This window comes from Dendronephthya gigantea, unplaced genomic scaffold, assembly GCF_004324835.1.
Source record: "Dendronephthya gigantea isolate DGI-Jeju-01 unplaced genomic scaffold, DenGig_1.0 000001F, whole genome shotgun sequence".
Lineage (NCBI taxonomy): Eukaryota > Metazoa > Cnidaria > Anthozoa > Malacalcyonacea > Nephtheidae > Dendronephthya > Dendronephthya gigantea.
The window spans coordinates 5,399,459-5,416,330 of NW_021163011.1; the positions used below are offsets into that span (position 1 = coordinate 5,399,459).

The 16,872-nt window shown below is 35.5% G+C and overlaps 2 protein-coding genes across 2 annotated transcripts; both read left to right on the forward strand.

The window, feature by feature from the left end:
* Positions 1 to 2,557: 2,557 nt before the first annotated feature.
* Positions 2,558 to 10,027, forward strand: LOC114526320 (hemicentin-1-like). The gene is made up of 6 exons (XM_028547901.1): positions 2,558 to 2,599; positions 5,171 to 5,261; positions 7,664 to 7,957; positions 8,609 to 8,926; positions 9,227 to 9,572; positions 9,938 to 10,027. The coding sequence occupies exons 2-5, from the start codon at positions 5,180 to 5,182 to the stop codon at positions 9,511 to 9,513; spliced, it is 981 nt and encodes a 326-aa protein (XP_028403702.1). The 5' UTR covers positions 2,558 to 2,599; positions 5,171 to 5,179; the 3' UTR covers positions 9,514 to 9,572; positions 9,938 to 10,027.
* On the forward strand, positions 9,939 to 16,659 carry LOC114526313 (fibroblast growth factor receptor 2-like). Its single transcript, XM_028547888.1, has 15 exons — positions 9,939 to 10,273; positions 10,689 to 10,979; positions 11,337 to 11,669; positions 11,760 to 12,017; positions 12,387 to 12,668; positions 12,928 to 13,113; positions 13,266 to 13,373; positions 13,628 to 13,827; positions 14,287 to 14,409; positions 14,627 to 14,697; positions 14,831 to 14,871; positions 15,047 to 15,143; positions 15,275 to 15,383; positions 15,512 to 15,819; positions 15,950 to 16,659. Exons 1-15 carry the CDS (start codon positions 10,093 to 10,095, stop codon positions 16,104 to 16,106), a joined length of 2,745 nt encoding a protein of 914 aa, XP_028403689.1. The 5' UTR covers positions 9,939 to 10,092; the 3' UTR covers positions 16,107 to 16,659.
* Positions 16,660 to 16,872: the final 213 nt, after the last annotated feature.

The following is a 16,872-nucleotide window of genomic DNA, read 5'->3' on the forward strand; positions in this document are numbered from 1 at the left end:
TGCTGATACTGTTCCAGTTAAAAAACACAATTTCATCATGTCAATTTCATTCGAGCATTTCATCAACATTCAACAAAACTCGTCCTCCTTATCCTTAATATCGAGGCCCATATATGCGGAAGTAGGTATGCAAATACATATTCATATATTACAGGTAAACTGACGCATGTATAGAGTATCACTATACAATGTCTTATATAATTTTCAATTCATTAACATATTCGAATATATGTATTGGTTTGACCAGTTAATGAGTTAGTATAAGACGATTACAAACCTATATACAAGCAAGAAGAATTCAGTAGTGAACGGTTTTTAATCAGAGGTATATATATATATATATACATTATATACTCTTCCTTTACATCAACTCTCATGCTTAATGATATGATGGCACTCGTTCCTACTCCTTAGTTCCGCTCCATCTCCTGAGTCAAGACGTCCTCCTATTGATTTATACTATATCATCCTGTATATCGGTAATTAATTTCTACGCCCGGCATGCATTGATCATTATTTTTCCCGAACAAACCTTAGTTCTCAGTGAGATTCAGAGTGAGATCAAAGTTTATCCGCGGGTGAAGTTCGAAGAAAGGACTACTGCAAAAGGTTAGTTGGTTGAGATGTAATTTTCATCACCGACTCACTACAGTCTACATGAAACCGTGCAATGAAACAAATTCGTAGCACGCTATAGTGTCTTGGCCATATATCCGTCGAAACATGGAAACCTATGAGCCAAACGTTGGTAATTGCAAAGAATATAGAATTAAGTCTTCCGTGGACATTTTCTTGTTTTATTGGTTATTGCAAGAGTCCTGCCTACCTCAACATCAACTTAATAAAAAATATTGTTTGAAGTCGAATTTAATGAAACTTCCGTTAATTGTTGATGTGGTTAAAGATAATTTGAGTAAGAAGTTACTATATACTCTGTCTCTCTGAGAAAAGTGATGCATGCCTTGGCAGTCCACAGTGAATTTTTATATTTTTAAATACGTATATCAGTATATGTGGCAATGAACTGTGACTCCTCCTGTGTAGCTATATGTGATGCGCTCTCAGAGGGGAATCATATGTATAATGTAAATTCGTTTTCAAAAAATATAGACTCTCGTTTTAAAAAAATAGACTCTCGATCGGCAATTGGCGCAGTTTTACCTTTATCGCCGTTTATTCTTCAGTCTGTGAGATGTGGCCGGCAATGGCAAGAAATAAATCTCGTTTATTTGTTTGCTTCAGGGGTTTGTATTTATAAAAAGGGATGTCAAGCATATATATTTTCAGATGTGTACTGATAATGTGCCGTGCGATAAGTCGAATCTTGGGAACACTAGCAGACATTTTGAATATCTCAATATACTCTGCTGTTCTAATAAGACAGTCCTGGCGACTTTTCTATGAAGTCAAAATTTTGTTATGAGAGACTAGAGTACATGCGTGGCACAATATATATAAAACTATGTTTGTGAACAGATCGAGCTATGGTGTATTTTCAGGCTGAAAAGCTCTAATTAATCGGTATCGATCGTAATTATTTAGCAATTATTTCCCCTAGTAGGCGAGGTGAATATAATAGGTTGATAAAAAAACAGCAAAATAAGTCGTGGTTCTCATTCACCGATATCGACTCTCCTCATGAACGCCCTAATTCGGTCCTTCATGTCGAAACGTCGAGAAATCTTTTTTTAATATATATATATTTTGAAACGTTGATGAAATTATTCCACTATTTGTCATATATATCAAAAAGTATTTATTGCTGTTTTGATAAGAGTTTACTAAATCAGCAATTATATAAACATAAACATGCATGTGTCTATATATTCCGCGACATTTAATTGAGTACGGGCGTATTTAAAACCTGAAGTCACCGACTGACGAGCTTAGGAATAACTTCCGGACAGGAAAATTCTCAAGAACTTTCAATACAATATACGCCGAGGGAGTTAGGCATAGACAACCGCGTTATATAATTGAGACGACGGCAAGTGCAGAGGAATATATTATACTTTAATATGGTATAATTATTTTTTGAGACTTTTTTGCGGAGAAATTGGCAACACAAAAATGCAAAGGTTAGCGTACTCTAAATATGTACTTGGACCTTGGTTATTACTTATCAGAGCAAAATTTAAACGTTAATTTCTTTCATTAAGCGAGTTATCAATAGCCCATCGTAGACTACTTTACAAGCATGCATGCTCAGTGTTCATCCTTTTCGAAGGGTCTCTTATACGACGCTTTGTATGTTCTGAGTATCCTGATATAGTATATAGAACAGCTGTGCCGGGCCATGCATGCACACGCATATATTGATCAGCATTATTTACTTGCAATTAGAATAAGTAGTTTGTGTAGTCATAATCAGGCATTTTCAGTTTTATTTTCGATCAGGTTTCATGATTTGAATTTTGTCTTCCGGTATGCCGACATTTTCATTTTCATATAAATGCAAAATCCATCCGCGTTGTGCTTAATATGCAGAGAATACATTCACAAAATAACAGATAAAATTGAAAGGAAGTTTCGTATTATATTCAAAACTTCACTTCGGGTGATACAGAGTGCAGGAAGTCGTACAGAGAGCAAGCTGCAGGTACTCCATTAATCATTCATCGTATAAAGACGCATAGAGCAGAGATATAATCTTTTAATGTTTAAATTTATCTTTTATTGTTAATTAATCATTTTAATGCGCCATTCTGGCTGTGCATGCGTGCTAAGCATATAAGAGGTCACTTTAAAAGTCCCCTTTTCATTCACTAGCAGGTCGTATATATCACCAATTTTAATGGCTGCATGCAGCCTGAACTATATGAATAAATACAAGTCAAGTGTCAGATGCATGTGCAGTTCACGAACTGCGATTATAGGATAGAAAAGGGTGATTTACAAAATAGGGCAGGAAAGAACTAATCGTGCAATCTTGAGCATTGCACGCGAGTGTCGTGAGATGAAAGAACAAAGAGTTTCGCATGCATTTGTACATGAAAACATGCACAGTCAGTGATTTTGGCAGCTATTATAGGCCAGCATGCATGTATGCATGGGATATTAATGTCGAGAAAAAATTATAATATGAGGCATTTAAGGTTCACGTCGAAGATCAGTGCTAGCATTTTCACCTTGGAACTTTCACTTTGAAATATATTGTTTTTGTCAACCGACAAAGGTTTTTTTTTACTGCCGCTCGTTTGTCGTATGAGTAAACAGGCCTAAACTTCCCGTTATACTCGATCCTTAGCACGGCCTTGTCATGTAGTGTAATAATATTTTTTTCCAATTTCTATAAAGCGTTCTGTATATTTTCTTAATGTTACTTTGACAAATGGCAAATAATTCAATACTGGGAGGATTATATTGAAAAATGAGTTAAAATCCATGCCATTGATAGCTATAGCCCTGGCGGTGCCATGGCAGTATATCTGAATTTTAAAACATGTTACTTATACATAAATACAATCAACGATATATAAAAGGGCAATAGCTCACGGCAATAACTATTTTTGGCATCTGCCGCACACCCATGCAATCTGAGGATCCATTTTTCAAATTCAGATCGTGTCGATTGGTATTCGTTATCTAGCCCGACGCTCATAAAGGTATATAGGGACTCATTTGTTATCAAAACTCATTTGTAAGGACCGGTGTGCAAGTACATTTACTTGTGGGACAGTCATCGCCATATTGGCATGACAATGGCCGCTATTTTCGAATGGAATTTTGGAAATTTGGTACGTGTGAACAGGAGATGCCATATTTCTGCAAAAACGGCTTAAATAGCCGTATAGATAACAAAAAGTTGTCGCGACAGTAAAAAAAACTTCTAAGGTAAACTTCTAAAGTACTAGTTTGTATCCGATTAAAATCAATAAAAAAGCATTTTGATTGGAAGACGCAGCGAGCTTGCGAATTAGTTGTTGCGATTAGTCATGAGTGTTAAAGAGTTTTTAACAAAGGGGACTCGTTTGTTGTTGACGAGTCACGAATATATATAAAAATATCACAAAATGACTTACTCACGCACATAGTTTTTTAAAAGTCGATAACAATATGTGTTATCATGCATGTATAAGTTAAATCGACATTGTCCTGAGTTTGAGAAACGCATGTTTTTTCAATCATGCATTTACAAGCCAGACCGAGAGAAGTATGACGCTATCGTTAAGGACTGATTATGTATATATACATATAGCACGGTTTTGGCAGCACAAGAATTTAACTGCGCTGGATGGGATCGTCAAAAAGTACAAAAAAAGGGAGGATTTAGTTTCAGGACTCGTGCAGCATGGCAGCACATATAGCCCCACACATATAGCATGATATAACTCTTCAAAATTCGTGGTTTTGACTGAAGACTGTATCCGTCTATATGAGCGAACTTTACATGTGTAAATTTTACCAAAGAGTACAGCCTCTTAGAATATAAACGGGTTTAAACCATAGATGTAATATCTTTTGCCATCTAAGCACAGGCAGCATATCGTTTAAATAAACTGATATGCTGTTCAATTTATGAATACTGCATATATAGGGATCCTTAAATTTTTATTTCTCGCAAACAAATAAGAGCATAGAACGATGTAAAATTATTTTAGTCTTTTCCTGACACCAAATTATTTAGTACTGTTACTTGTTCAGCTTAGCATGAAAATTCAATGATCACGGTCGGAACATTTTTTGAATGTATTGTATTTGTAAATAGGAGAAGGGAAATCGTTTTTTCGCGTCTAAGTTATACGTTCATTGTATAACTGCACAACTGTTCCTAGGGAAAAACGTGCAGGAAAAATTCATACTTGAAATTTTCAAAGGGCTTTTTGTTTATTGGGACGGTCGGTTGGGGCCTGGACGGAAGACATAAGAGGTATAATGTCCGCAGTCATCTTGACGTCATTCGGTGTTTGACGCCTACTTATGCGTATTTAATTATTGAATGTGCATGTAGTTAATTTTCGAAGATTTGCTAGTCAATAAGTCAGTGATTAATTGATGAACTCAAATGGTGCAGCGTGACTCAGGAAGAACCGACTCGATTGAAAAGTAATAGGACAAATAACGCCTAAGATTGATTCATTTAGCCGGAGTAAACTACGCGTTTAGTAACTCAAGCCCAGATCAGGCCAAACAGCAATTAACGTGTTTACGTACACGTTTTTGTTTAAAGGTTTCACAAATGCGGATGATCATGAAGAAGACAAGGCCGACCGGAGTTCTTCAAACTATCGTAACAGTGTTGATATGTTTCACAACTTGTGGTAAGTTCCTCGTAAATTTTATAGAATATGTTTAATCTTCTCAACACGGACAATAAGCTGGCTTGTAATCCGAACCATATATTAAGCTGAACGATAGTCTAAAGGAATTTACGTAGATATAAATCGTTGGCCATTTTTTAGATATGTAACTTAAACGTTAAAGTCGTATAGTCAGTCATTGTAGGTAGTATATATCTGTTATTATTAAAGATTGCCATACATGTTTGTATTAATTTAATATTAGTCATTGTTTGCCTGTATCCAAATCCGGTTATGTATTGATGGTATTGTAGTGAACTTGACCGATTTGGCAATCGCTTTTACAGACACAATAGTCTATGACTATGTCTATATGCAAAAAAGGTATTCATTTCATCTATATATGAATAAGTTCAGTTCTTTAAAGTTGTTAGTCTTAGTCTAGTGATACCAAGAATCCTATGTGTAATAAAATGATATCCGTGGCCACAGGTTCATGAACATTTATATAATACATATATGAATATATGAATTTTTATAATAAAGTCACGGAGCTTGTCTTTCTGAACATCCGCTTTGCTTTGTCTTGTTATATTCTCAGCTGGAAATGTCAGGATATTGTCTGAGATTACCTTCAATCCGTCGTTCTGGTGACTTTTTGTTTAAACTGATGTGTATATTCAAAAAATTTAATTGAAACTCGATTTTTTGTATTAATATGCATTGTACACAAGATGAAACAGTTGATATTTGACTCGAATTCCTGTCAAAATTATTGACATTTTCGAGCTGCGCTGTTTTGATATAGTATTCTACCCACAAGTGGCCACAACCCGATCATGCGGTCAATGCCTCGGCGTTTCTAATATAAGCGCGTGTATATAACTCATTTCGCTTGCGATTGTGTCCGTCAACGCAACTGTAAATGGAAGAGCCCATTTTCTCAAAATAGACCTTATGCAGTGGCCCGTGGTATACTTAATAATGATTTTTAAAAAAATAAGTCAAAAGAGCAGGTGTTTTGTATAATATTAATTGAAATACGCTGCTAGAATGATGACTTGATAATTACTTTTTAGAATGAGGAGCGTCGTTTAAATTTCTGCGTGACTTTTAATATGTTTTAATGCGGTACAGCTGCTTTTTTTGCCAATGCCATTGGCGATGTATCCAAATCATTTATTAATAATAATTTCAGTATTCACGTGTATTCACGATCACAATTTTTAATACTGCACATGAATTAAAATATTTTGGGTTGCTCTTTACTTTTGAATTTGAAAGACCAGGCTCTCGATCTCTTATTAAGATTTCCGTTTTCTTTAGTCATAACAAATAAGTATTTTTAAAGAGAATCATTCACTGACAAATCTTTATTTTTTTCCATGTACCAACTTTCGCGGTATTGATTATACTCTTGCATGGATAAGCTTTTGTAACGGGAATGTTTCAAGACTCCCAGTATTGAAAAATTTCTGATAATTTTTTCATGTATAAATTATGATTACGCATGGTTGTGGGCTTGTGGCTAGACCAAAATATTGTTTAAGATATTGGGAGATAATTAGCAAGGACAAAGACGGAGGGAAAGCCCTTAAAACACGCAGAATGAACTAGAGGAGTGCTCGGTGCTTTTCAAAATAAATTATGTGTATCTCAGTGTTTTTCAGTCTTTAAAATAAAAATAACAAGTGCCATCTCTTATGCCATGGCCTCTCAGAGAGATTTGAGAGATTTATGTTCATTTATCTTGAGCAGGGAGGGCCCCATAATTTTATCCCATAATATAATTCTTTTTTAAATGCAAGGTCCCTGTCATTTTGCAAGAATAATACAAGAAAATAATTGTTGCCTCTTAATACAAGTTCACCTTCCCGTTCTCTTACAAGATCACTTTAGCAAAAAGAGGAGAGGAGATTCAGAGCAGGGAACTTTATGATATCCGAAACCATGTAACACATAGAAGAAGCCCTTTGTTTTTTTGTGTAGTAAACGGTCTAAAAGCGTTTCTCAAAAGTATACATGTGTTATCTTCGAACTAATATTTTTTATAACTCACGGTGGAACTCTTCGTAATAAAACATATTGAGGCATCGCAATTGATTATCTGTTCTTCTTAATGCGTTTAACGTATGGTAAGAGCGATGTTTGAGTCTAATCCCAATAAAAAGATGGTTATCGATTCAAATAGCTTTGGGAAACGAGATCTTTGCAACAACAATATATTTCAACTGCTTTTAATAATCAAACTGCACCTTGAAAATAGAGGCATGTCTCTGAATATTATATGATTTGATTCTGAGTATAACTGCAGTCAGTGTGCTTGACACTAAAAAAGTTATTCGTGGTTGATTCATATATTTGCCGCACAATCAGAAGAGGAACAATTTTGAATCTTACTAATTTATGCCTTATACTTATAGGTTGCTTAAAGTGGCTTCCAGAAGAAGATAAAAGTTTTCTATTCGTAGTGAATGACGTCATTGATATCAACTGCACCCTCGATGATCCTACTGTTAATGTAACATTATGGGTTGCAAAAAAAGCGAGTTCAAGTCTACAAGATTACCGCCAAGTTTTTCCCAATGGTGTTAATATTATCCAGTCTCATCAAATATTTCGACTTCTCAACGTGGCTATATCAAATAGTGGTCAATATCAATGCCGGGCAAAAACAATGACACCATTCCAAGTGCTTCGTGTTCACGTGTCACACGGCAAGTATTGTAATAGTTTAAACATTGAGTTTGGTATTTATTTATTTTCCGTTATATTGCATTTGGGGACAGGGATTATTTAAGGGGGTTCTTCAAATTTTGTTTGAAGTTTTATTATCGATTCATTATTGCACATGTACGAATGTCTCCAAAACTTCCACTTTGCTGTATTCGATTTCCCGCATATTTCTATGCTAACACTAAACAACTGTGTGCGTGTCCAGTTTTAGTCCGTATTTTATATTAGTTATCAAATAAGCATTACATCAATGAAAGCTCTTATATATTTACAAGCTTGAAATATAACTTACTGTATGCAGCAGTCAAAGCATCACGAAAACACAAAAGTAGACAATCTATAAACCAAAGTCCAACAATTAAAGCCGTGTTACACGATAAATTTTTCTGCATGATTGTAAGTTGCAATCTAATTCAACGTTTGTGATGTATAAATTTTGCTATATGAAACCTTTGTGCCTAATCCCTAGTGCCTAATGCCCTCCACGGATATTTTTTATACACACATTTCGAAAACTCTCCACTAATTAACATCTTTCCAGAGAAGAATTGTATTGCCGTCTTTACTGTACGCCATTTTTTTGTCGGAAAATATATATTATCTCTAAATATATACTTGTATTAATTTTCTAGATGGTCCGCCAAAACCCAAACCTAAAATATCAGTTGTAGATAACGTCGTTGCCTATGGTAAAGAAGTCAAACTGCAATGTTCTGCCTTTGGTCCAGTTGACTTAGCTTGGTATAAAAGTGAAAATGGAACTGTAAAAAAATGGCGAAAGATTAACACTGAAGAAAGTGTTACCAGTAATATGGGAAGTCTAAAAGAGACTAAACGGCTTTTGATAATTAAAAAGTTTAATTTTAGTGACAATGGAGTGTACAGATGTGAACTCGAGAGGAAAGCCGTCAATTGGAAGGCATTTGCAGATAAAAAAGTTGACATCGGAGGTACTGAACACGTGACTTTTGTCCTTTTTGGTTATTTGCAGTGACGATATATTAGAACTTTAGGCGACGGGCAAGTGCACAAAAATATTGTGGATTTTGTGTTGTTTTGGTCGAATGTACCAGTAGAAGGACGTCTGAAGCTAAAAATAAATTCCTGCGAGTTTAATTTTCTTTAATTGCTATGACGTGACCCATTTTACGTGTCCCAGATGTACATCACATACATCTTCAGCATCTATAAAGTAGTGTAAACCTGTCTTAAATAAGATTTATATAAAAATATTTAATTTGTTTTTTTAGAGGCCCAGAAACCGAATTTTACAAAGTTTCCAGAACCTGTAATAACTATGACGGTGATGACTGAGAGTGTTGAGTTCGAGAAATCATACAAAGTCGAAGGTACACCGTTCCCTACTATTACCTGGTACAAAGTGAATGGAGACAAGTCTATATTGCTGTCCAAGTGCAGTAGCAATCCTGAAGAACCATGCTCGTTCCCAAAGGATCATTTTCTGGATATTTCCAGGAGTTATTTTCTTTACTATTTAAAACTTATTACCCTTTCCGAAGCGCAATGGCACGTATAAATGTGTCGCCACGAACTTTGTTGCTACAGTAACGAAGACATTTCAACTAAATCTGTTGGGTAAGTGCCATTCATTATATCCCCGTTAAAATGAGAGTATGCAGCACAGTGTATATGATATTGCATGCCAGTAGCAGTAATGTATACACTTTGTGATTCGCTGTCGTATGGTTGCATGTAAGTTTTCGATATGTATAATTGGCTGAATTAATCTATATTCATATATTCAGGTTGACATACCGTAGAAACAGTACAGCTTTCAAAAGAAACCGGGCGGGCATAAGACAAATATATGAATATGCACACCCTCCCAATAAAGCATCTATTTAGCTACGGCCCTGGGTGTTTAGATCTAAGGGCCTTCGTAAGGATTTAGTATGATGCTACATGTATGTGATATTTACTTTCCTGTTTCTGTAATTTAGTTCAACCAACAATAAAAGAGGAGTCTTCCCTTGTCCATGCGTACGAAGACAGCAAAAAACCCACGCCGTTGGTTTGCGAAGTGGATACCGCAAATCCAAACCAAATACAATTTGCATGGGAAGCCCAGTTAACCGATTGTACAAAAACTGACTGTATGCCAAATAATTCTAACTGGCAAGAGGTTACTGAAGACGAAAGTGATTTTAGTATTGAATCTAACAACGAACGTAGTACGTTAACTCTTAAAAAGGTTGACCAGCAAAGGTTCTACAGATGTACCGCAAGAAATGATATCGGAAAAGACTATTTTGTGTGGAAAGTTATCCCTGTGACAGGTACACTTTATTACACAAATCTTCTGCATGAACTTCATTTTATAGATCTTCTAGTACGTTTTCAATACTCTTATATATCTGCCATGATTAACCACACGTACAAAATGCGGGACGTGCATGGGATGGAAGGTACTGTCTAGCGTTCTCAGGAAATTTCCTGATAACAAAAGTTTGTCTCTCTATATTCTTTTCAAATGTTATTTGTCTCAACTTGTTCTCATTCTTTTGAATTGACACAACGAATTTTTAATTATTGCACACACGAAGGCCCGGTTTAACGGACCGTAAGCTTTGCAGTATTAAATACTTACGTGGTGTACCTACAAGCTATTTTACTTATTGATGTCACCATGCAAACATACAAGAATATTGTTACTTTAATATTCCTTTCTTTTATTTTAATGTAATTTTTCAGGGGTGCCGCCGTTAACAGCCGTTTCTAAAAAGGTGGATGTTGATGAAGGAAATAACGCGAAGCTATCTTGCCGAGTTGTAAAGTTTGTGTCTCAACAGGTTGATTGGTCATTCAACAATATCGCTTTACAACTGGGTCCACGCATGAGAGTTGTTAATTCAACTTTTAATGGAACTGTGTATAATACGTTACATATAACGAATGTGAACACCAGTGATTCTGGCAAATACAAGTGTTCTAGCAATTTTAATCGCGTGAAGTCTGAGGCAGAAATAATGCTTAATGTTCAAGGTAACACTTATTAAATTTACAAAATATGCATTTCGTTATATTTACAGTAAAAATGTGTTTATTCTGGCTTACGAAATGCTAAAGTGTACTCTGTGTATTCTTATATTGCATGCGATGAAAAAACAGATTGATTTCAGAACAGTCAGGCAGCCTTAAAACTGTTAAACCACAATACTAACCAAGGTGTACGTATTGTTAACCTCGTATATCCATGTTCTTTCGCAGGCGTCCAAAGTTTTTCGGTCAAATTTGTCTAAATTTCGCTCTTTATCAAAGCCTTGGGGACTTAGAGCGTGGGCAATATCGGTTGATTTTGTCATTTTGAATAAACTGCATGTATGATCTTTATTAATTTAGAATTAACTGCACCAACGGTCTCTGTCAAAAGCCTAACAGAAAAACAAGGCTCTTCCTTCCTCGTTCCCTGTGACGTTCGTGGCCATCCAAAACCTGACATTGCGTGGAAAAAAGATGGAAAAATACTATCAGTGCACGAGGATTTCGTTAAAGGAACGGACGATTGTTCGAGCAGAGTTGGAGGTTTTTATATGTTGTCAAATGACGTACAAAATTCAGGGAGCGTATTAGTTATCTGCAAGGCAGATTACATGAAACATAGAGGACAATTTTCTTGTATTGCACGCAACAAATTAGGAAACGACACAGCTAAGGCCTTCATAGACATACGAGGTGAGTATTATATTTTTCTTCTAAATCATTTAATCATCTACATGCTGTATACTGTTTGCTATAGCTAGGTGAACATTTTTTTATCACTAGCCCCACCGCAGATCAACGAATTCCCATCTCCAACTGTTGAACTTGGTGAAGTGTTCTCCCTAAAGTGTGTCGCAAATGGCAATCCCAAGCCTCGTATTTGGTGGGAAAAGAAGGATGCAGAATCATCGACATTCAAACGTGTGAATAACGAACGCAGTTACGAGTTATATTTTGAAAAAGTGGACAGAAACATCCTTGGGAGTTATCGATGTTTGGCAGAAAATGGAATTAAAAAAGTAATCAGGAACTTTACATTAGGTTGGTTTCATTTTATCGATATTTGTATTTTGTAGATTAAATAGCATATATACATAATAATCCATGTGGACTCTATATGGTTCAATAACTTCTCAAAGATTGAAAAATTTACAAACTACAATGTCATTAAGATTTGGTATACGCTGATAGTACATGCATGTACATAACATATTCGGCACTGAATATTCAGTAATATTCAGTAATCCTAGGTATCACATTAATCCATGCCATTTGTTACCAAGATTCCACAAATGATGATTATCCTTACGAGCTTTGTTTTTGATATCTATTCTCTGTTTGTCAGGACAACAGGAATTACAAAAGTTTATATGCCATTCAACAAATTATCTGTTCTTTTTCTATATGTAGCACTCACGCCGCGAGTGAGCGCCAGTGCAGGTCACGTGAAAGTTTCGAATGAGTATCCAATTGTCATTGGTTGTGTTAGTGCCTCCGTTGTTGTATTGGTGATTATCGTTGCTGTGGTACTATACAAAAGAAAGAAAGCTTATGGTGGATTCTATATTTTGACACTACCACCTCTTCCTGACTATATTAAGAAATTAGATCCACACACGCCATTGTCTGAACAAACGAATAAATTACCGTACGATGCTGAATGGGAATTTCCAAGAAATAGATTGAAATTTTGTAAGTAAACAGAAACTCATGTATGCTACCTTCTCGTTTTTTCATCTCAACTACCATGCATGCTATACGGTGTTGTTTCGTTATACAAATGGAAAATACAAACTTTGTTAGTGTAATCGCAAATGGACCAAACGATAGTTTCTTAATACGAATGATGCCATTAAAACTATAAAAATCTCTTGCTGAGATTAAGTGTTCTCTTACTTGCTCGAATGCTGAAATATTTTGATCGAGACGTCTCCTTTGTTACTATTCACAGCTCGAGAACTTGGATCTGGTGCCTTTGGCAAAGTATACTTGGCTGATGCCTTAGGTATTGTTGCTTTTGATCCTCGTGGAAGTACTAAGAAAAGGTCTTCTCGTCGACGATTTGGTGGATCTGTTAGACGTAATCATTACGTTAACAACAATAAAATGACAAAGGTTGCAGTGAAAGTTCTTAAAGGTATTTTAATTTTTATCAAATCTTTGTTTTAAGTGATTCTTGGTGTATATACTGTATTTAATGTGTTCTTGGTGTCCGAAGACGAAAGTGATTGCTTGATCTGCTTCTTCTATTAGTCTGCCATTAGCTAATGTATTTTTTTTATTTTTCAGAGGATAGTGGTGAAACTGAATACAAGGACCTGTTGTCAGAGTTGAAAATACTTATCCATGTTGGGGAACACAAGAATATTGTCAATTTATTAGGCGCGTGTACAAAAGGTTAGAATAACTTTTTGATAAGTCACATAGTTATTTAAGCTAAGAGTATTATCCTTGGGGAAGGAGGGATCTTTTTCCTATCTAAATAATGCAAAATCTTTCCCTAATTTCCCATAAAAATTGAACTTAGATCAGTGATTCTAAATTCAAGAACTTACTTGGGGAGACCTTAGACCTTCTTATGGCAGGCTTTCTCATTCTCATTGTTTTAGTTGGATTGATTAAAGTTGAAAATGACCGTTCTTTTATTCTAGGTCGGGAAAGTGAGCTGTGGGTTATTATCGAGTTTTGTTCAAATGGAAACCTGCTGCAGTTCCTACGTAATAGAAGAGATATTTATGAAACTGAGTGGAAAGGTGTTTCTAAAGATCCTAACGTACAGTTGACCATGACAGATCTTGTTATTGCTGCATATCAAGTCGCTCGGGGAATGGAGTTTCTCGCCTCAAGAATGGTAAGTATTGGACAATTATTGAATGAGGTTGAACATGATATGAAGAACTATCAAGCCGAAGTTTGTGGTTATCAACCGAAGCCGAACATTACAACTTTGAATTGTTCGCTTGAATTTGTGTTGATTTCACATTCCTGCTCCTTTGGGACGTTGATGTCTTCGCCATTGGTGTGACGTCATAACATGGGATACGACTATTTATCACACGTTATGACGTCACACGTTGGACATGACGACTTCACACATGGCTATTAGCCAATCAAAGGCTGTGAATTCTTTTAAATAAATAATAATAAGCTTTATTGTGTGGGAACTAGAATATATGGAAATGATTTGTAGTACAAAAGTTCATTGCTTTTCATCTGAACTCTATTTACAACTGTCTCTGGTGAAAACTGTACCACTCTGTTTAGCATTTGTGCAATGTATGTGCTCTAATGCGCGTATACAATTTTTTAGTGCATCCATAGAGACTTGGCAACAAGAAATATCTTGGTAACGGATAACTACGTCATAAAGATTGCTGACTTTGGTTTGGCACGTGACGTAGGAGAAGACAGTCAATATGTAAAGACATCAACTGTAAGTGAAATACTGTAATAAATAATGAATTTGGATTTTGTTTTCATTTCGTCTTATTTTATATACACCTTTATATTTATATAAATTTGAATAACCCATATTGAGCATTCATTTATTTATGACGATTTCTAGAAATTTATGAGATTTTAGCTACAGTTTATCTACCACTCGTGCGATACACAACTAATGCTAAGTGATATATTTTTCTTGAATATAGGGGTTATTGCCAGTCAAATGGATGGCAATCGAAGCAATTATCCAAAGATTATTTACAGAGAAAAGCGATGTGTATGTTTCTTTCCGTATTCAGTTATTAAATAATTTTATCATGAGCTACTGAACTTTCTTTTTTCGGGTCTTTCTGTGCATACCGTATTCGTGTTTATCTAATTTTAATAAGTATTTTTTCTTCTCTTTTCAGATGGTCATTTGGGATTGTTCTATGGGAACTGTTTACACTAGGTGAGAAATTACTACCGGCAAAGTGTCTTAAATTAACGCGAAATATCACCGGGGCATTCTGTATAGTAGAGTATTTTTTCTTCCTTGAAAAGAATAAAAAAAGATATCTTAAGCAGTGGCAGTCGAAATTTATTCAAGCTGTTTGTGTTTGAACTTGTTCTGTTTAAATATCTAGGTGGAACTCCATATCCAAACATTTCCCCGAATGAAGTCGCAGAATTTTTAGCACGTGGGTTTAGAATGGAGCCACCTCATGCATGTCCAGATGAAATGTGAGTGATTTTATTCTTATTCTGTCGTATTTTTGGGATTGTTGCATGGCCTTGTGTTTTCACCTCGTTTCATTAAATTTGCCGGATTGTTAAAGTGTGTTAATGATAAAACGTATATTATATTCTCTTAGATCAACACTGATGATTAATTGTTGGCAAGAAGATAAAGATTGTAGACCAACGTTTAAAGAATTGGTTGAAATATTAGACAAAATTATTGAGCTTCATACTTCTTCTGAGGTAATAGAGATTTTATTTAAAAATCCTATATGCTAGTCTCTGTTCCTATATGCACGAGGTTATGCTTTAGTATGCTAAAAAAGTGTGTACTTATAAACTCTTACCAGAAACAATTACTTTCTTTCTAGGGCGGGCGTGGTTACCTTGAGGTACAGGGAGAGGTGATGAATGAATATTTATCTCCGTCAGACGTAAAAACTCCGGAAATGGACCCGTTTCAATGTAATTCACCTTTACCGCCCATACCATCGCCAGGCGATAACGAAAATGATTCCCTTCTGCTCAAAGATCAAAATGAAAGGAAAGGGAAATTCCAATTTGATAAAGCAATTAGAAACAAAGGGAGAAAAGATAGCGAAATTGAAAAGATGCAAAATGATTACAGACCCGAAGTTATAAAAATGGCCGACGTTATAAAAATGCCCGACGTGAAATGGTAAGGCAAACGTAAAGTCAAGAAAACAATGACCACTGATTTCATTCAATACTGAGTATTTTGGCTAGTTGCATGCAAGTCATGCATTAATTTCAGTTCAAACAATAATTTCAGTTCAATCTCCTTTTAGTATTAACGGAAATGAGCATGATGGATATATTGATACAAGCTTAACAGGAAAAGAAAAAGAAAGGATTGAACGTGATTTAGAAAAAGATCGTGACTCATCTGAAGAACCAAATCATGTTGGTGCAGATTATGCGTATTGGAAAAAATCCCTTGTGTAAAAAATAGACAATGTGTTGTTTCAGTAATTCCGTATCAGGCTACTGCAAGCCAACCACCCGTGTTGACCAATCAAAATTTCCACTGTCAAAGTAACAAATTGATATCAATGAATTGGGTTCAGACGCGATCAAAGGTCTAACAAAAGTGTTCGTACATGTCTGTACAGAATCAAGTTCACTGGTTTTTGGCGAAAACTTTATGTAACATAGTGAATGATTTACAAAATTCTCATTAATCAGATTGTTACCCAGGCCAATTGAAGGTTAGGAAACCCGACCAACTTTTTTGCTTTAGTATAAGTAAATCCGAAATCAAAACGCTGATATGGAGGTCTAGCCGATTGGGGAATGACAAGCCATGGAGGAAGGGCAAGGTTCGCGGGCGAATATATAAGCCAGATATCGGTATTCGGTATGGTTTTCCATTTTTTGATATGTACATATATAAAAGCATTCACATTTAATGTAAATCTACAAAATTACTATGGTGTATAATTGCATGTTTATGATGAAATGTTTACATTAAATTCACGATTACAAAAATTTAATTAAATTTGAAAAAAATCAAATGCTCTTTTTCACGGAGAAATCGATTGGTTTTGTGAGAAAAATCAAATGCTCTTTTCGGATAAATCGATTGGTTTTGCGATCCATCGAGGGTAAATCGATTAGTTTTGTGAATCATGTGAACGAGACACTCTGACCCAGTGACGTTTTGTAAGTACAAAGAAGAACGTATTCACGCCGGTGATGTAGCTGTCCGCGT

Coding starts and splice junctions, on each gene's coding strand:
- LOC114526313 (XM_028547888.1), top strand. CDS start 10,093: ATGCCAAATAATTCTAACTGGCAAGAGGTTACTGAAGACGAAAGTGAT. Junction 10,274..10,688: donor GAAAGTTATCCCTGTGACAG/GTACACTTTATT, acceptor GTAATTTTTCAG/GGGTGCCGCCGTTAACAGCC. Junction 12,669..12,927: donor AAGAAATAGATTGAAATTTT/GTAAGTAAACAG, acceptor TACTATTCACAG/CTCGAGAACTTGGATCTGGT.
- LOC114526320 (XM_028547901.1), top strand. CDS start 5,180: ATGCGGATGATCATGAAGAAGACAAGGCCGACCGGAGTTCTTCAAACT. Junction 5,262..7,663: donor GATATGTTTCACAACTTGTG/GTAAGTTCCTCG, acceptor TTATACTTATAG/GTTGCTTAAAGTGGCTTCCA. Junction 7,958..8,608: donor TCGTGTTCACGTGTCACACG/GCAAGTATTGTA, acceptor TTAATTTTCTAG/ATGGTCCGCCAAAACCCAAA.